The sequence below is a fragment of the Psammomys obesus genome, unplaced genomic scaffold (assembly GCF_907164565.1).
Source record: "Psammomys obesus unplaced genomic scaffold, mPsaObe1.curated_primary_1811, whole genome shotgun sequence".
Lineage (NCBI taxonomy): Eukaryota > Metazoa > Chordata > Mammalia > Rodentia > Muridae > Psammomys > Psammomys obesus.
Genome location: NW_026596057.1, coordinates 18680466 through 18702014, shown reverse-complemented (window position 1 = coordinate 18702014; position 21549 = coordinate 18680466). Strand labels below are relative to the sequence as shown.

The 21549-nt window shown below is 38.9% G+C and overlaps 1 protein-coding gene across 1 annotated transcript in view; it reads right to left on the bottom strand.

Annotated features, from left to right (window-relative positions):
* The window catches only part of Hmcn1 (hemicentin 1), a 354052-nt gene that overhangs the window by 151423 nt on the left and 181080 nt on the right, over window positions 1-21549 (bottom strand). The window contains exons 7-11 of the mRNA XM_055624399.1: window positions 18178-18298; window positions 17045-17308; window positions 15025-15169; window positions 11453-11574; window positions 7251-7526 (exon numbers count right to left, since the gene is read on the bottom strand). Coding sequence (XP_055480374.1) covers window positions 7251-7526; window positions 11453-11574; window positions 15025-15169; window positions 17045-17308; window positions 18178-18298 — 928 coding nt within the window. The remainder of the gene's footprint in view (window positions 1-7250; window positions 7527-11452; window positions 11575-15024; window positions 15170-17044; window positions 17309-18177; window positions 18299-21549) is intronic.

Here is a 21549-nt window from a genome sequence, read left to right as displayed (position 1 = left end):
TTCCCTACGAAATTGAGAATTGTTCTTTCAACATCTTCTCAGTTTCTCATTAGCACTGTTGAGTGTGGTTAATCTATGAGACTGACTTGATTCCACAAACGAATACGAGCTTTCTTTCTGCGTTTGTCTCATTTTCTTTAACGTTGTAACTTCCAGTGCCATGAGACTCCACCCTTTTGATGGCTGAATAACAGTTCATTGTGTGTCTATATGGCACATGTTCCTTACCCATTGGTCACCTGTAGGACATCCGGTTGATTCTATATTTTAGCTATTGTGAATAATTGCGTAATAAACATGGGGCCTTTATAGAAGAATGAGTTTAATTCCACAGAATATACCTTCATTAATAGAATTACTGGCTCACACACCATTCTACTTTTAATTTTTGGAAGAATCTCAATATTGTTTTTCAAAATGGCAATACTAATTTACATTTCCACCAACAGTCCATAAGAGATCTTTTTTTGCTCATCTTCACAGAAAAAAACATGAATTTTTTATCTATTTGATGATAGCTGTTCTAACTGTAATGAGATGATTATATCATGCCATTGTAGTTTTGATTCGCATCTCCTGATGATTGAGCATTTCTTTATACCCTTGGTGACCATATGAGTTCATTCCTCTGAGAGATAACTATTTACTTCTTAACATCTTTATAATTAAATGTTTTGGGAGAGGGGTAGTTGTTTCTGTTTTTTGTTTGGTAGCGTTTTTGTTATTCTGTTTCTGTATTAATATTTTTGAGTTTCTTATATATTCTGTATAACAATCCCTTGTCATATGAGTTGTTTAAAAATATTCTGTAGATTATCTCTGAGTTTTATTTCTTTTACAAGCTCCTTAGTTTAATGCAATCACATTTTTCTATTTTTTTTTACCTTTGCTACCTGTGTCTTGGTGGGCCTGTCTATAAACATTGTCTATTCCTATGTCTTTAAGTGTTTCTCTTTTTTTGTAATAACTCATACGTAGTTTTAATATATCTCTGACTGATTTTGAGTTGGTTTCTGTACCTGCACAATTTTGCCAGCACCATTTACTGAAGTGACTGTCTCTTTTCAATTGTGTGTTCTTACAGCCTTTGTCAAATACCTGCTGGTGGCTTGAAATTGGTTACATTTCTTGTACCTTATTCCATTGGTCTTTGTATCTGTTTTTGTGCCAGAGCTCTGCTATTTTAGTAACTAAAGCTCTGGAATATATTTTGCCGTCAAATACTGTATTAACTCCAGCCTTTGTCTGGTTTTCTGGTTTTATTTGGATAGAGTCACTTTGGATATTCTGCACCTTTTGTGGTTACACATGAAATTAAGATTTTCTTTTCTATTTCTGTGAAGGAACTAGTTGGTATTTTAATGAGAATTGCATTGAGTAGCATTGTCATGTACATAATATTAACTCCGCTAACCCATTAATATATGTTATCTTTTCATTTTTGATGTGTCTCATAATTTCTCTTATCACTTTTTGTCATTTGCATTTGCAAAGACCTTTCCATTTTTTGGTTACATATATTCCTAAATATTTTTGTAGTTCTTGTCAATGCCATTTTCTTTTAATTTCTTTCTTAGCAGCAATTTTGATTACTTTACAACCATACTCTGAGGGATTTCAAATGAAGAGCCAATATTAACTTCCAGAAGCCTGTTAGCATTTAATCTGTCCTAAACCGTAAGTATGCTGGGATGACTCCGGAGCTCTGGTAACCCAAGAGCTAAGTGAACAGGTGCAGATGACCTTCAGGGTCATCATTATGTGTAAATTCATTGAGCCCTTTACAAAAGCAACTTCTCCCTAGAGGCATTACCAGATTCACTAGCAGTGGATGTGCCTTCCGACTGCAGAAGATACCTCAACGACCACAAAGAAAACAATAATCAAACATAGAGCATCTTTCATAATCTCACTGCAGTTTCTGTTTTCTGTCTTTAACAATACTGTAAGTCTTGAAGTGGTTGTTCTCTAACATGAGACTTTTCGAACGTTGTCTTGGGCTTTACTTTAGGTATACTATTACACTGTTTCTAATTCCATTACCAAACAGCCAGACCCCATTCTGATGCAATTAATCTTCCACATCAAGGATTTGAAATTAAATATTTTATGCAGGCAGCAATCAGATCTTTCAACTTAATGGGGGGAAAGGTGCCAAGAGTAATTTGCTCATTACATTCAGACATTTAGCCAGTCTGAAGGCACTTAGATGCCAGTAATCCTGCTCAGAAAAATTTCAGAGCAGTTTCTGGTCTTCATATGCACAGCCGTCAAAAACAACAAAGAGCAGTTATTAAGCTGCACTAGTAACACACCCATTTCAGTGATCTGAACACTCAGTCTAGGCAGGCTTTGCTTTCAGAGAGTGCCTGTGTACGAGTGTTTGCATGTGTTTTTGTACATATGAGATAAAAATAGTGCTCAAACACATCTGAATAAGCTGTAACAAAATCACACCAATGCTAGAATTATTATAAGCTGTATTTAAAACGTATCAGTTGAGGTCTGGAAGACAGCTCAGTCAGTACAATGTTTACTTTACAAGTCTAAAGAGCTGACCTTGGTCCTTAGAGTACACATTAAAAAAAAAATCAGGCCTGGTGGATTGGGTTTTAATGTCAGCGTTGGGAAAATTAAGAAAGGAAGATACCTGGGATTTACTGAGCAGCCAGCCTACCTCACCTGGTAAGCTCCAGGCTAGTGAGAGACCCTGTCTCAAACAAATAGATGATAGATAGATAGATAGATAGATAGATAGATAGATAGATAGATAGATAGATGGGAAAAGGTGGGAGGTAGATAAAGAATAAAACCCAAGGTTGTGGCATGTATACGCATGTACAAATGCATCCACACATACTTCATACATACACACATATGTGCCACTGCATGCATATGGAGTCATACAAAGAAAAGAACTAGTAGACTTCTCAGCAAGACAGCAGAGTTAGAAGCTGCTTCCATGCAACACAGTGATGAAATGTCAAGAAAAGAGAATTTAATTCTATCCTCCAAAGAGAAAGAACTGCAGAGCTTTGGAAAGCCACAAAAGCAGTAAGACAGCTGGGATATGCAGGGACATAGAAGAGCAAAGCATCAAGAAGAAGGTCAGGCTGGGCACAGGTCCAGCTACATGGTATCCATGAGGTACAGAAGGGGAGTAGAAGCCTCCCTCAGTAATGTTCCATCCAGGACGAACAGACATTAGTTGATGCTTTCCCAGGAAAAGACACACAACCCAGTCCTATTCATAGTGCAAGCCTACAACTCACAAGCCTCAAATCCAGATGTAGGTCTTACTGAAATAGTGTTTTCTCCAGAGAAATGGACCAACAGAGACTAGACAGCTTAAAGGGCAGTGGTGCACTTTTATTTTAAACTGAGTTACCATGGGGGACCTGAAAAGAGGGAACAGTCACAAGTCAGGGTGCCTCTATTTAACATGCTACAGACACAAGGTGAGAGACAACCCTGAAAACCAGTTACAGAGGGTGTGAAGGTTGGCCATTGACAAGATTAAAATGCAGGCAGCATGAAACTTAGCATATGCAGGGAAGGGTATAGAGAGGAAGTTGGTCTCACCTCCCTGCAGACCTGAACAGTATAGAATAACGAGGATGTGGGCTAACATGCGGGTGATCTCAGGAATCACCTGTCACATTCACTCATGAAGCCTTCAAAACCTCCAAGGCTCCAGGAGACTGCTTGTTGTCCACAGCCTCATATCTCCAGCAGGGGGAGTAATGCTAAGCGGCTTTTGGGAGCACAAAGACTGGTCCACATAAACTGATCTCAGTGTTGGGGTTGCTTTCTCCCCCATAGCACTCTGGGAAGATTCTCCCCAGTGGCCACACAAAGATGTAGAAACCACACAAGCCTAAATGGTAGGAAATCCTGACCAGCCCAGAAAGTGCAGAGCTGAGTGTGGCTAGAAGTCCCAGATAGGCAAAGAAAACATGGTACTAAAGGGAAGACAGTTCTGGCACTGGATGTTTGTCCAATACAGGCTAGGCACCATATTAAGTCATAGGAAAGAAGTGTTCAGAAGTTCAACTGACCAGACCTTTGCACCTGCCTAGGGTCACCAATTTTCAAAGACTCCAAAGAAGCCAATCAAACAATACTTCATACCCTTTTTCATGTTTTCTTCTTTTGTGTTTCTTCTTACTCTATTTTTATTATTATACTTTAGTATTTTTACTAATACATATTGTTAAATGAGATCCCAGAACATAGAAAGGCCTCTCGTCATCAAGGATCATCAGAAACAATATTCTGAAAATGACTGTATTCCTGGAAGTGATCTACAGATTCAATGTAATTCATTCAAATAACATTCTTCACACCACTAGAAAAAGTGACCCTAAAATTTATACAGAAACATGAAGAACACAAGTTATCAGCGCAATACTACTCAGAGGAACTCCTGAAGCTTCACAATACCTGATCTCAAACTATACTATACTACCAGGTCACAAACCCCATGCTCCCAGCAGACAATGAGTAGAGTAGGAGGCCCAGAAAAGAACCCTCACAGCTATAATCATCATGTAATCTTTGACAAAGGTGTGTAAAGTATACACTGAAAAAAAGCAGCCAGCAGGAGGGGGCTACAGCTGGGATACACATAAATAAACTGTAATTAATATAAAAAAATAAAAAAATTTAAAAAGCAGCCAGCAAATATGCTGAAAAAACTCGATATCCATGTAAAAGAATGAAACTATATTTCTTATGCTTTATGAAAAATCAATTCAAAATGGATTCATGAGCATAACAGAAAACATAAAGGTTTGAAAATGCTAGGAGAAAATATTTTAAAATACAATCATGGATGTAAACATTCTGAAAATGACAGCAACAGTATAAAAATAATAATCCCAAGAATCAACAAATAAATGGGATTGTGTGAAATTGAAAAGCATAAGAAATTACCAGCCTACAGAATGGGGAAAATTCTTTTCCAACTATATATCAGCTAGGGGATTAACATCAAGAATCTATAAAGAACTTTGAAATTAAATATAAAAACGAAGCATCCAACCAATGATGGGCTACTGAATTGGACAATTCTAAAAGGAAGAAACACAAATAGTCAATAAATATTTGAAGAAAGTTTGGAAGATAAAAATAGAAACTACCCTGAGACCCCATCTCTCCTAGTTGGTCAGCATAGCTGTCATCAAGAAAACTAGTGACAACAAAAGAATCTAGGATGTGGATAAGTGGAAATTTTTAGTCACTACTGATGGGAATACAAATTTCTATAGCCACTAAGGAAACCAGTTCCTTAGACACTATCGTGTCAAAGATTACATGATGGCTATAACTGTGAGGGTTCTTTTCTGAGTCCTCAGCTCCAGCAAGAGGTTGCCAAGGTCCTACTCTGTCTCCTAGGAGCCTGGTAGTTTTGTTACCTGGTTCTACAGTATGATTTGAAGTCAGGTGTTGTGTTGCCTTCCAGTGCTGCTCTGAGCAGTAAAGTACTGGCAACACTACTTGTCCACAGGTTCCGTGGAGCACTAAAAATAAAACTACACCGTAATCTAGGTATGCTGCACCTGGTCATGTGACCAAAAACTTTAAGGGAGCACAGCACTGATATTCTTGTATACAGATGTTATCGCTACACTTTTTACAATAGCCAAGAAATGTAACCAGCTTGGAGATTGAAGATGAGTGGATTTAAAAATAAATGGTACATAAACATGAGGGAATTTTATTCACCTATAAAGAAAAATGAAATTGTAATATAACTGAAGATTATTACGCCAAAGTAAAATTAGCCAAATTAAAGAAGATATGTTGCATGTTTTCTCTGATATATGAGATTATATTTTAATTACACATATATGTATACTATATATATAGAGAGATACTGATACATATTAGAAAGATAATAAAGGGGGATGGGGATTGTGAGTGGAAAGAGAGAACTCTAAAGAGAGGAAAGATAATGGAATGTATATATCATGAAGGGAGAGGAAATCTTATTTAGGATGGGAAGAACTCCAAAATAAAGAAAGAGCATGAGGAGGTCATTGTGGGTCAAATAAGAACAAAACATAAGGATATGTATGTATGCAACCATTCAATTAAAACTCATTTGTGTGAATTCTACCAGAATTTGTGTCTGTCCAAGGCCGTCTGCATGTATGTTGTAGTTGTTGGCTTGGTGTTTTTGTCGGACGCCTGACAGTGGGAGAGTTGGGGGGGCGGTCTCTGATTCTTTAGCCTGCTTTTGGGACCCCTTTCACCTACTGGCCTGACAGTGGGAGAGTGGGGGGGTCTCTGATTCTTTAGCCTGCTTTTGGGACCCCTTTCACCTACTTGCCTGACAGTGGGAGAGTGTGTGTGGGGGGGGTCTCCGATTCTTTAGGCTGCTTTTGGGACCCCTTTCACCTACTGGCCTGACAGTGGGAGAATGTGGGAGGGGTGATCTCTGATTATTTAGGCTGCTTTTGGGACCCCTTTCACCTTCTGGGTCTCCTCATCCAGCCGGGATGTGAGGGTTTGTGCATGGTCTTATTGAATCTTGCTGCAGTGTGCTTGGTCGGTGTCCCTGGTAAGTCTGCTCTTCTCTGGGGGGAGATATGGGAGTGCATATGGGGCAGCAGGGAAGTGGAGGGGACTAGAGGAGTGGAGGGGCAGGGGAGGGGGAGCTGTGGTCCAGAGGTAGTGTAAGGATAAGTTTTAAAATCCTAAATAAATAAATAGAATTAGGTCAAATGACGGCCACTACCACAAGGGTTAGTTCAAATAAATAACCAAAATCCTATTAAATGTAAATTAAAAATAAAATTTCAAATTAATCATCTATCTTCTAGTATAACATTTAAATGAAGATTGAATCTTTGAAGGCAATTATGAAAACAATTAAAATTTGACTGAAATCCATGAGAGGATGTCTAGAGTCACACCATCCTGAGCACAGATCTTGTCTGACATCCTCATAGTAGACTAGAGAACTTGAAAGATCAAAACATCCGGGGAAATTTTACATCTTCTCCTAAAATGGACATCTGCAACTAGCAGGTTCAGCTATGACTGTAGTAAAACTATCTACTTAGAGATATTTTAGTTTCCAGTTTAGTCATCTTTAAACATCTGACCATCCCAACCATTCTTTCGTTCACAGAGAACTGTTTGGGTAGACGCTGTAACTCTTACATAGCACACAGGTAAGGTGAGAAGCTGAGGAGGGAAGACAGACAGACGCCTGAGGGCAGAAGTTGCTAGCAGCACAGTACCTTGCACTATGAGGAAAACCGAAGCAGCGGCTGATCCACCTTCACTGGAAACCATACAGCGGTACTCCCCAGCATCACCAATTTTTACACTCCTCAGCTCCAGCGAGAGGTTGGCCAAGGTCCTAATTCTTGCAGAATCTGCGAGCCGCACGTCTCTACCACTCTTCTGCCAAGTGAGATTGTAATCCACAGCACTGATGACAAAACATGCCAATACTGCTTTTTCTCCAGGAGTGACGGTAACATTATTAGGCACTTGGATGACTGGAGGTGGCTCTGTGTGATATTAAAAGACTCAAATCAATAAACCAAAAAGCAGTTTTGTTCATTTATACATGTGTCTTCAGAATGTGCATATATAAATGTGCACAGAAAAATCTGTCAGGAGGTTTCAGTATATAACAGAAACTCTTGCTTGATGCCTATACCAAGGAGACCCCCAAATTATCGTCTGGTTACGTGACACTTTGGAAGGCAATATACCTGTCCATACCAAATCTAGATCTCTGTGTTATAAATGTGAGCATTGAATTGGCTTGGCAAAAGGGTATGGTTGGAAGGACTTAGAATTATGGCATGACGCAGGTTTTTCATTTGTTTTGATGAAAGTAGAATTTATTGGTTGCTCAAATGTAAAGATAGGTACTGAGTGTTTTAAAGAACACAGCACCCAACAGATGATAGACATGCCAAGATACGGCAACATCACCTTTCAGAGGGGTTGTATTCTCAGTAAAAAGAAACAGTTCGACCATACAGCGAGACAAACACTCTCCTAGTAAAGATGAGGAAGAACTTCATCTTAAAAGGCTGAGTGAGGGACACACTTTAGGAAGACCAGGAAGTCTGCTGTAAGGCTATCTTCTAGAAATGACAGGAAAACTGTACCCATGATACCTCAGCAACACAGCTGGCTAAACAAGACCTGAACAATGACAGTATCAGTAACTACATTAATGTGGAAGAGAAGAAACTCACCGGGTCACATCCCTAGACAAAGAACTACAGGAAACTAATAACAGAGAGAAAAAGACTCTCCCAGGGATGAGTCTCCTAATTGTTTATCCAAAATAATGCAGTCAACCCTGAAATCAAATACAACTTCTGAACATAGCTCCTGTCTTTCTTCTGCCCTCACATACTCACAGGTATTTTCCCCAATGAACTCCAATAACACTCTTCCAGCATGCTCTGCCTCACTCCATTTCCTCTTCAACAAAAGTTAAAATGAGTGAAATGACATTTTAATGATAATATCATGGGCCAACAAAAGTTGAAATAACAAGGTATCATACTACTAGTGCACAAAGATAATGAATATTTGTACATACGTAAGTACATATGGGAACAGAGACGGATGAGAGAAATTGTGTACCAGTTCGTGGAGGAGGCTAAGATTATAAATTACCAAAAATTATCTACTCTCTAGAGCATAATGAAAAATAAGCACAATTAAGTAATACCATGATTAAAGGTATGGTCAGAGAAGGAACCCCAGTACAGAGACAGGAAACAACACGCATAGGCTGGAGATGTAAAGCAAAAAACGTGACCGGATCAAGAAGCCACACATAGGCCTCTCTGCAAGAATCTCTTGCATGTGGCCTCCTGACTGTGAATGGTGCAGTCGGTCACTCTTGGTTTCGGTTTCCTTGGCTATAAATGAGATGTTCTAAGGTTGTTTCCAAGTCTTCCCTAGTTCTAAAACAGCAGTTCTCAACCTCTCATGAACCCTTTGGCAATCCTCTATATCTAAACATATTTACATTACAATTCATAATGGTAGCAACTAACAACAAAAATAATTTTATGGTCGGGGGCCAACACAGAATAAAGAACTGTGTTAGAGGGTCCTAGTATTAGGAAGGTTATGAACCACCGTTCTAAAAGATTATAATAATCTCAAATTAAGATTTGCTTTCAAGGTGGCTGAGCTGAGACCTTAACCTAGGCAAGATTCCAAGATTTAGGTACATAAAGACAGTATGGTGGCTGAGCTGGACATTATCCTAAGCAAAGGGAAAGTGAGAAGTAGATAAAAGCTAATGGCTGGTGTGCTAAGCAAATCACCACCCTTGGAAGAAATGCCAACTCTTTCAAACCCTAAGGAGCCCTTGGCCGTTACTCTTGCTCTCAAAGCCATTGCCATTACCACTGATGCTTTCAGACTTTGTCCATGGGTGACTAAATGAGAAGAATTCCTGGACACCAGCTTGGGAGCAGCCCATCCCCCCAGTCATGCCACTGCTTGGCTGGCACAGAGGAGTACGAGTACAGCATATGCGACAGAGGCAAGAGGAAGCACCTGGCACTGCCTAGCAGTCTTCCTAAGTCAGTTCACACATCCTTACTGGCATCTCCCAGTTACTTAACAAGATGCCTGAAACAGCTTGCTGAAGCCTCTCTACCTCCTGCCCTCCTTCTAATTAACATTGCTGGGAAGAACATTGGAGTGTTTGCTTTCCCAGAAGCTAAGGAATGCTGAGGAATGTTGACACAATTCCAGGGCTTTTCATAATTTCTGGAGATGAAAAAATAAATAGTTTGTGATGTATGTCAACTTGCTTAACTTATTACAGAAGACAATCTTTATTTTCCTAAGAATAAGAGAATACAAATAGTTTCACTGAAAGAACACGCCTGCCTGATTTACATGTCTCTCTTGCCAAGTTCAGCTTGGACACAACAAATTCTAAGATTCTAAACCGTTGTCTAATTAAAACATTTCTTTTGTCTTAAATTATCTTAGGAAAATACACACTGAAAGCCACGACACGAGGGTCAGACTAGGATACGATTAAGTACAGGACAACACAAGGCAGGAATAAAATAATTCAGTTAAAATGAAGTTTCTGGGCTGTGGATTTATCTAAGGTGCATCTTTCTATGTGAGACCCTTGATTCAATCCCCAGGATATAAAAAGGATCCAAAAAGTATAATTATGCTGAGTAGGTGTTTGATCCTGATCATTGATTATATGTCACAGCCTACTTCCCTAATTATTCTGGGAAATTAAAGGACAATATTTTTTTACAGATGTATTTTTATGCATAAAATATCATATACTGTGCCTCCCATCTATACACAGGAACTTACTGTCTGAATACAAAATGACTGGCATCATATTTGTCCTTCTTTACACTAGATTCTATCCAAACAGGCTCTGTGTTCCCAGACAATTTTTAGTTTCATCATGGTAAATTTGGAGGTCAGAATCTACTCATAAAAACACTGTGATCATCACACATCAAAGAAAGAAAAAGTTTATTCCTCTTTTTATTCTCAGAATAGATCAATACTTTAAACTCTTATCTTCTCTAAGGGCAACACCATATGGTTACTGAGGTGGTTTGAATGAGAATGTCCCCCACACTCACTTATTGGAACCCTTGGTCCCTAGTTGGTGGGCCTTTTCTTGGGAGGCTTAGGAGGTCTGGTTTTGTTGGAGGAAGTATGTCATTGGAGGTGGGCTCTGAGCATTGAAAGACTCCTGCCACATCAAGTTTGCTTTCTGCTATGTGCCTACAAGTCCACAGTGTGAGCTTTCAGCTTCCTGCTCCACTACCACACAGGGCACTTGGGCTTCCCCACCATGCACCTCTGGAATCAGAATCTCAGATAAACTGTGGTGGCAACAGTAGCAACAATGATAACATCAAGTAGACCTGGAGAGGGGGGCTAAGTGTCTAAGAGCTTGTACTGCCCTAAACCACGTAGAGCTAGATTCCCAGCACCCAGGTTGGGCAGCTCACAACTGCCTGTCACTCCAGCTCTAAGGGATCCAATGCCCCTGGCTGTCTCTGCAGGCACTTGCATACATATAGATACAAAACACACACACACACACACACACACACACAACGAAAAGTAAAAATAAAATCTTAGATGGAAAAGTTAGTAATAACTATCTATTACATGTACATTTCAAACTGCCTTCTAAGCACCCCTCATGTATCACAAACAGCCATCTACAGAACAGAACATCCCTTTGTTCTTACCCTTTCAGAGTCAGAGAACTAAGGGGTCAAGTCCTTAAAGTATGTCACAAGGAAAGACATAAAGGCGGGATGGGGAAGCCAACAACTCAGCTCACACCGTAGTAGAGAGACAATCACACACAGTCAGGAGGAGAACCCTACAAACTCAGGAGGTTACCAACATCTCATTTCCACAGGCACATTTATAGGCAGGTGATGGTTACCTGATACATCAAAAAATGTCCGTGCCCTTCCAGTTCCTGCGCTGCTCACAGCGGTACACTCATAGAAGCCTTCATCAGACAAGGTGACCTTTTTGAAGTCCCAGTTCACACTGGCAGATTCTCTGGGGGCAAGAAAAGAGAACGCTTTTAGTGTCTGTCAATGAGAGAAAACTGAAAGCAATAATAAATGATTTGTTTTGAAGGTCCCATTCCGACAAATAATGTAAAGAAAGTTAGGTTTTGAAAACTGCAGATTACATCTGAACTTAAAGTCATACACCTTTGGTATTTTAAACAGTTATGCTTCTCTATTCAGCACAGCAATGTACAAGAGATAATGGGTTGTAAAAATGCAAATTTATCTTTAGGATTTTTTTTCTGCCTGTATGAAAACATACCAAATTGACAACCAGTGATGAAATTTCTTTCTTCCCCTATACTTTTCAGTTTGGAGTTGATAATTATGACCAATTCAATAGAACAAGGTAATTTACAAATATGAAGGGAAGACACCAGCTTTCTAACTCAAAGAAAATACATTTTCCTTAACTTTCTCATGTAAGTTCCACCTGGAGTTATGTATTATATCTTATTTAGCATATATATATATGAATACAATAAGCAATGAGAAAATTGAAAAAATACATTAGTTCTGTCCACAAACTCATGCATTTGACCATCTAACAAATATTGATTCATTCACTAGCAAACTTCTCATTTTCTGGAGCAGTCTAAAAAGATAGATATTTCATTATTGCTTTAAAAAGTCCAATGTGTACAAAAGTCGGCCTTATTCTTTTAAAAATACAGGTGAATATGAATATTTTATATATTTCCATTTTATCATCCATTGCTATTCATAATCTTTTATTTTAAAAAATGAAGAAACACATGAAACAAAAAAGTGCTCTGCAGATCTGAGACACCTCTCACTGACTTCTGATTGCACTTAAGTCTCCACATCTCTCCACACCCAGACACAACTCAACAAAACAACCATGAAGAGCTTACTGAGCTCAGATACTGTGTTCTGCCCTAACACAGCATTTGGAACAATAAGTTAAGCATGGGTTTCTACCATCAAGAACATGAGTGCCTCAGCAACCATTGTTCTGTGTGCTGTGGTAGCTCAGGATATTTCAGCTAATGTTTCCTGTCCATTCTGTGTGAACTGTGGACCAGCGGCCCTTACTGTTAGCTTCGAGGAAAACAGTCTCACTCAACTCTGCACTGCCCTAGATGCTCAGGTTGTGTCTCTTTACTCTTCACACTTTACAGCAGGGTTAAGCACAAGTTTGCAAATGCCCTTCTCTAGCGGCTACTGGCAGTCACATGAAAGGTAACAGTTTGGAGTGCTTACATCTTGGGTGTCCTCTGCAATACCTAGCTCAGGGCTGAACATACTTCCAAATACATCAAACCTTGGGTTCATGAAAGTTTTGGAACAGAAAATGAAAATTCATCTAGGCTCAAATCCTTCATTTTAAAAGAAAAGTTGAATGGCAATTCTTTTGTCCAAGGGTGGCTAATCAGTTTACTAATTGTTTTAAGAATACTCTTTACAGCTATAATTGACTAGTAGCCCTCTTATTTAGGAACTGCTACAAGAAGTAAAAACAAAAGTTTGAGACAGGGTCTTGCCATGTGGCCCAAACCAGGCTCAAACTTGTAATCCCCCTGCCTCAGCCTCTCAAGTGCTGAGACTGAAGGCAGTGCCAATATGTCTGACTTACTCATTCTTTTTATTTTAGCCTTCTCTGTTGACATAAGCATTCTAATAGCACACTAAAAAAAGGGGGTTTCCAGAGATGGACTTCAAAACAGGAGAAGGTGCATGTCCAGGAGATGTGCACACTGCTAATGCAAACTGACCCCTCTCGCATCCTCTGACGGCCAAAGTGGCTGACACAAGGATTAAGTCCCATGTTTCATGTTACTGGGAATCTACGGCAAAAGCATGTGAGTGAACTGGGATTAGAGTATGATTCTGTCATCACTCACAGCTTAATTCATGTCAGCAAGGCCTGTCCCATCTCAGGGCCATAGTACTGGAAACATGAGAAAAAGAATTTTTGTGGCTTACCTCCCAGGAATTGTGCAGAATCAATGAGTTAATGTTTATAAAGAATCTCAAGTGTCTTTGAAAACTGTCACTATTTAAACAGGAAGCAGGGTTATTTTATTTCATCAGCTAGTTATGTGACTCCATCATCTGATATCCTGTTCTGTTATGTGGCTGGTTATAAAACAGGCAACCAAGTAAATCGCCAAGATGTACTATGTACAGAGCAGGCAGCTGTTAGGGAATGGAAAACTTTCTAGATATGATTAACTTTCCAGCCACAAGCATTGCTTAAAATGAATCTCCTTAAAGAGATTATATAAATTAAGACTGTCAAGTAGTTAATATCTTCTGGAGCTATGTTAATATTGTAAAGGATTGCTAAAGTAATTCTTAGAGGTTTTTACTCCCAAATGCAGTCTGGCTTTGTTGGTAACTCAAAAGGCAATATAGTTTCCAGAAGTAATTTTTCTAGTTTTTCAAGATATACTTAATCTTTTTCAATTAGGTTACTTACAATTGTCAATAAAAGGTCACTCAACTTTAGACAGAAGAGTTGGTACCTTCTAGCCAACTCCTGTTGCTTTCTCTATTCTGTAGCCACACATGCTCCTGTTGAACCATGCTATTCTATTCTCAGCAGACAATGAGGTCCTGACACTGCCTTCTACCCTTTCCTCTCTCTGGTTTGCTGAGATCCTCATTTCTGCTTTCCTTTTTTCTGCCAAGTCACCTTGGCCTTTTTGCATCTCCACTTACTGGTAGGTGAAATTTTCAGGATATGTGCTCTACAACCTTTCTCACCAACATTACAAGTTCAAATGCCTCTCACCCCATTTTGTGGTTGTTTTGTTGTTTGGTTGGATGGCTTTTCAAAACAGGGTTTCTCTGTGTAGCCCTGGATGTCCTGGAACTCATTTCATAGACAAGACTGGCTGCAAACTCAGAGATCCACCTGCCTCTATGTCCCAAGTGCTGGGATTAAAGATGTGCACCACCACGCCTAGCTTCTTGTCCAGTTTTAAATTGGCTACTTGGAATTGAAAAGCTGCATATTAATAACCTACCAAGTGTTAATATTTCTAATTAATTTGTATTTTTGTCATAACACACATTAGATTCACTTCTTATATTACTCTTTAAATTAGAGCCATAGACATTTTTTAGCCCAAATTCAATGAAGCTAAAGTTTCTAGGGCTTTCTTTCGCAAAGTGCCTTCCAAGGTCTGCAACCTAACACTGGGTTAGTAATTCTGTAATCTTTGACATAACCTGGGACCTTCAAATCATATAAAATACAGACTGTATAAAACCCGAGTTATACAGAATATATCCTAAAATTTCTATTGTCATGGTATAGTTACTACCCCTTTCTCCATCCTCCCACTACCGCATGAGCAGCCCAGTGCTGTATTCCAAAATGGTAAAGGAAATAAGCGATTTGTCAAGAAAAGAGCATAGTTTCCGTGGTTTTTGCTATAAGCTATTGCTAAAAGGAGCATTTACACACTTTAAATATTGGTCTACTCCCAGTGCGATTCCATCTCTCACAAAGCTCAAGGTAAAGGGCAGAAGACTGTCAACTGAACAGAGTATTTGGCCAGGCTGCAGGTAGTATCCTGGGGTTCTCGAGGGCATGGTAACTTTGGGAGCATCTAGGAAGAAAAGAAAACAGGTAAGAAAGTCACAGTGATGGTAAGTACTTTCTGAGGCTCCACCTACAAGCTTCTCACTTAGTGAATCTGACAAACCACAAGAATTCCAATTAATCTTAATTACTAAATTTATTTTAACTACCATTATTCAAAGCAGATTCATTTCTAGATATCTCCATAAGGTCTCACTATGATAATCATCAAATCAAAGACTCAATTGATTTTAAAAGCACAGTTTTTCTCCACTACCAAGCAAAGAAAAAAAATGTCAAATGAGTCACATTACATCATTAACTGTACAATAAATTCTTATTCCAAATATGTAAAAATATGAGAAGACTCCGCATATCTTAGAATTAAATACACAGGGCAACTTTTTTCCTAAGAGGAATAATGAAAAGTATTTTTGAAAAAATCCAACAAATTTCACACATTCAATATAGGAAGTGAGGCCAACTCACTTGAATGTTAACATGAGGAAATCTTGAAGTTGGCTCTGTGCTCATGATTACATGATAACTAAACAATAGCTCTTGAATCTTCAAATCTCAACCTCATACACAAATGATAAGCTGCTGCCTTCCACTCAGCTTTGGAAACAGTCTTGTAACCACATCTTTATAGAAGAAGAGATGCATCTAGAACTGGTTTAGTAATTAACCAACCAACTAGTCCAAGGTAGAAGCAACACCAGGGTTCACTGCTATTCATGGAACAGATGGTGCTTTACCATTACATATTAATGTTTAGCCAACTCAGATTACTGAAAAAATCAGGGAAGATAAAAGGGCCCCACCATTTCCTGTTGATTAAAGTCACCAAAATTCTCAAATCTGTAATCAGTAAGATTTAACATTAAACTCTGAAGCATTATTTAAAAGTTAAATATGGATGTAATAGCAACTAGTGAAAAAGACAGGGTATGAATATGAAAGAGAGAGGTGGCATAGAGTAAGGTTTGGAGGGAGAATAGGGAATAGAAAAATGTTGTAATTTATAATTTGAAAAATATTTAGAAAAAAACAAAGAGGCAAACAAACAAAAAACAAAAATGCTTATTTTTACAGCAAACTGAGAGACCATTACAGAAAGCCACAATAATGTGAACACCAATGGTGCCTGGGCACCCAGTCCCAAAGAATATACCTAAATCACAACCCCCGCACACAAGGCTCAGGATACATTGTGGAAGAGGGGTAGAAAGATAGTAAGATCCAGAGGACCAGGAAGTCTGCTGTAGAATGTATCTCCTAGAAATGACAGAAAGGCTATACCCAGGATACCTCAACAATATGGCTACCTAAACAAGACCTGAATAATGACAATTGTCAATAGACATGATGATGCAGAAGGGTGTAATCCCACTAGATCTCAACCCGAGACAAAGAACTAATGGCATGTAATGGCTGCTACAAAAAGGAGAATTTTTTTTTCTTTCCCAAGGATAAACCTCCTAATACAATACAAAGTGGTCATCTCTGAAACCATTTACACAAACCAAATCTACATTAAATGATCTCAGAGGTTGTATTCACTTCTGTGTGGAACAATAATAACGAAAGAAAAAGACACCATCTATTTGAGAAAAAGGAAGGGGTGAACATGGGAGGAATTGGAGGGAAGAAAAGGAAAGGAGCAGTGATATACTTAAAGTTTAATTTTTTAAATTGTAGTAAGTACTAAAATTTTTGCATATCACACCAGAATTAAAACAATAAAGGTAAAGAAAACCTAAATTATCTGCTCGTAAATGCTCATCAACCTGGCAACACAGGAATATTAACTTTTACTTTGTAGTTTTTTTTTTCTTTAATGTCTATGGGATATTCTCCTTAAGCTATCAATACTCCAGTGTTGAGTAAATAATTTTCTTACCTGGGACAATGCTGGAAAATGAAACACTCGAAAATCTCTGGAAGAGATAATCATCTTTGTCATAGCCTGTCACTTTAAGAAAGAAAGCTTCATCTGGTGGAACGAAGTCAGAAATATTCCAGATGCCATAAGGTTTCCGGTCTGGGTAATATTTTACAGGAATGGTCTTAAGAGACCCCCCTGAGATACTCAGAAGTTCAAGACGATCTACTCTAGCTGGCCTGGAGATCCCAGAAGTGTTCAGTAGCACGTAGGTAGGTACCCCTACAAGAGAAAGAGTCACAAAGTCACACATTTGGAGTCACCTGCTGAGTAAGTGTTGGCACTCTGGTTGCATACACTGTAAAGATGAGTACTCTGCACTGCCTGAAACTGATGGCCCGTGTGCAGAATATCCCGACAGTAAGACAAAGCTTGAGACATCCTACAAATCGTCCTACAGTATTTTAACTGTTCTTACACAGAGAAAATTAGCATTATAGCTATTATGTGATAGAGGATTATATGAATACTTTTAAGGATTCCCTTTTTTATCCTTATTGAAACTGTGCCAATAAAGATAAGTTAGCAAGGACCTGGAAAAGCTTCTGGAGATCAGAGAATGGCTGAGCTTTGCCTTTAGCTATAAGATAATAAAACTTAATGGACAAATAAAACAAGAACAAGGAAAAGCCTTAAAAATCACCAATAATTTCATCTTTGAACATAAAATAATGCATAGTAGCTTTCATTTCCAATATACATGTACTTCATCTCAGCAAAGCAGTTCATAAATTATTAATATTAAAATTCATTAAGTATTTTTCCTAAATGTAGTTAAGGCTAAGAGTCCACTGGAGTACTCAGCTAACACATGTGCTCCTGGGCCCCAACTTCTGCAGTTCTGACTCAGAGATTAAATCAGGGCCCGGCAGTCTTGATTTTTAAAAGGCCTTTTGAGCTTCTGTTGCTTTCAGTGTCATTGTGGTCTTAGGCCACACTTTGAAAAGCACAAAGTGGCCCAAAGACACAATCACGTTAAGGAAAGATGGGTGCTGCTCTTGGCGATGCGAATGGATGCTAGACCCTACACAGTCACACCAGCGGAGCACAGCTTTCACTTATGCCAGTTTAAGAGTTGTGCACATACAAACCTTGCACTGGTCTGCTCATTGTTTTTTTGAAGTCCAGCGTGGGCTTTCGGGAGAAGCCAGCTCGGAAATCAATAGTGCTGAGACCGGTGATGCGAACAGAATGCCTTCCACTGCTGGAGGTCTAAAACATACAGGGAGAAAGAAGCCTTGTCAGATGCTGGTTACAGCCAATGCCCTGGTGTAGCAAAGTGCAGAGTGGTTACAACTGATGTGCCAGAGTCAGGGCTCTGATTGAGGTATGACAGCTGAACTTAACTGTGATTCTCCATTCTGAAATGCAAAGTCTTCATTGCCTGTCTCATGTGGGCTGCGCTAAAGTATAATTCAGTAAATTCTGCATACCTGGTGGTCAAAGGTAAATATTCAGTCGCTAATGAGTGAAGCTTAAAGTTGCTCTGAAAGCTCCACACATTCCCTGTTGTCAAACGGTAGATGTTCAACAGACACTGATGAAATAAAAGACTAAAATTTCCCCACAAACCCCACTCAAGTTCAATTCTGGAAAATGTTTCCTATTTCTTTTTTTTTTTTAATTTTTAGTTAAAGTATAATGACATAACCTTTCCCTTTCCTCCCTCCAACCTCTCCAACCTGCTCTCTCTCAAATTTGTAACCTCTGGACTCTTTTTCTTTATCATATACATACAAGTAATATGTATATAATATTTACTGAGGAGATTATTTTGATGTGTTTAAGAATGTGTGTGTGTTCCTGTTTTCTTTCTCTGTAACATCACTGCCAGAATAAGCCCAAGAGCTGACAATTTCCCCATTTTATCCATCTGTTATCCTTGGCTCAGCAGCATTTTAGCAAAGGTATCTTGTGTTGAAATATAAATATGAGAAAAACATGGACCTCACATATTGACTACTGGGAGAGAGAGAAATAGAGATGCTTAATATAATGCACTAAAGCCAGTGATAGAAATACCCAGAAGAAAGATGAGGTAGCCTATTCAGCTAAAGGGATGGGGCTGAATTAAATAATGAATAAAACTTAAGCACTAAAGTGATGAGCATGTGCACAAATAATAAATTATTTAGATTTAGTTTGCAGACTGAAATAGTAATACCTCTCTTATTGGATCTTTCCTCTGTACTCAGTTTATTTAAACTCATTGCTTTATTTTATTGTGAACTTATAGAAGAGACACAATGGTACTCAGTATAAAGTTGAGGAATTTGTGGCACTAAGTTGGTAAGCTATATGTCCAAATGCATAAGGTGTGCTAACTGCAGAGACAGAGCTGTGATTCAATGGCTAACTCCAGGCTCTTTACCTCAGCATAACACTGTCACCTAAGAATTAGCATTTGCCAGACTATTTGGGCTGGAGTCCAGGAAAGGTAATGTAAAGTCAGCATTGAGTAGAGATGATTTGATGCTAAAACTCCAACATCGTCCTGGAATTCTGAATAGGTAGCCTTTCCTTTTAAAACCAAATATAACTCCACCATCGTCCTGGAATTCTGAATAGGTAGCCTTTCCTTTTAAAATCAAATATAACTCCACCATCGTCCTGGAATTCTGAATAGGTAGCCTTTCCTTTTAAAACCAAATATAACAGAAACAAGGAGCAGGGCGGACCAAAGTCTAGATATTTGAATTCAAATGTGATTAGAAGGGATGAACTAAAAACCTGCAGGGCACAGGAAAAGCACCATGGACAGCTACAGATGTGGCTGGGGGTTTCCCCCTAGGCCTCATTTTAGTTCAGTCTTTCCTAGCCACCAAGGTGGAATACAGATGGATCTACCTAATTTAAGGGCGCTGGCTTGCTAAATACCTGCCTACATTTATAAAATCTATTCAAGGAACTAATGTTGTGCACCTATTACATAGAGAATGTTACTCAATAGACACAAATGGTATTCATTCCAAGTTCAATGGTTTTTCTAGATAGGTGTTTAGGATAACAATTTCTAGATAGCCTTGGACCCTAAGGCATAAAAGATTGTTATTATTTTCCAAGTTTGTGGCACCTGTAGTAGGTGTCAAATGATCCTTTCTGTTAGAAGAATCAGAGGGTATTGATAAACCATTCTCTGAAAGAAGGAAGCTTTTGGATTTTCAAACATGTAGGTTAAGACATGTAACATGCTAATTTCTAGATTCCTATTTGATGTCACTCAATGTAATAAGCAAGGTAAGTGTACAGCTGATCGTTCATGAGCCACCAAGAACTAGTTGCAGCATGCTATAAGGCCATAGTACTGAAAGAATAAAGCCCTAGCATAATGCTGGCAACACTATTTTGCAAGACTGGAGCAGTGCAGGGTCAGAGGCAAGGCAGGACAGATGCCCAACGACAGGATATCTGCGGTTGGGCGCCTGAAACACTCTGGGCACCCAAGATAAGAACCGGGTACGTGACTCGGCTCACATCTGCCTTCCCGCCTTCCCTGTTCCGGGTATGTGACCTAACTATGGCTTTGTTCAAACCGCCCAATCAGATCCCTGTAACTATGCTTCTCGCTTCTGTAACCGTGCTTCTTGCTCCCGAGCCCTATAAAAACCCGTCACCCCAACCGAGAGGCGCACAAGTCTTCCGAAAGGCTTTGTCGCCCCGGGTACCCGTGTATTGAAATAAACCTCTTGCGGCTTGCATCTGAAGGCTGGTCTCACTGTTCCTTGGGAAGCGGGGTCTCCCTGTCTAGAGAGGCTCTAGCGGGAGTCTTTCAGTACCAGTTCTAGCTCATGGGTTATAAATGTAATAGAGTATATAATTTCTAAGTTGAAATAGATCCTTTCTTTTTACTCACTCAATGCATATTCTGCTATCTTTTTTTTTTTTTTCTAAAATGACTAAATATGTTACAGGTAAAAATTCAAGTGAAGCACCCATCATACAGGGTTTAAAAATGACTACATGAAATATGGCCACATGAAGATTAATGAGAACTAACTTACTTATATTAAGCTAGTGAGGATTCCTAGTAGCACTAATTGAATTAAAATGTAATTGATAGAGCTGGATTTTATCTCATACTCTTGAAGAGTTGTGCTTTTTCATAAAATAACAAATGTACTCAAAACTAAAGAAGCCAAACCATACAATGGAAAATTGATAGCATCTTCAACAAATGGTTCTGGTCTAACCAGGTGTCTACACGTAGATAAATGCAAATAGATTCATATTTATCACCCTGAAGAAAACTCAAGTCCAATTTGATCAAGGACCTTAACTTAAAACCAAAGACAATAAATCTATTTGAAGAGAAGGTGGGGAAGATCCTTGAACTCAGGAGACAACTTTCTGAACAGAACAACAGCTCAGGCTCTAAGATCTATAATTAATAAATGGGACCTCTTAAAACCGAAAAGCTTCTGTAAGGCAAAGGACACTGTCAACAGAACAAAATGTCAGCCTAT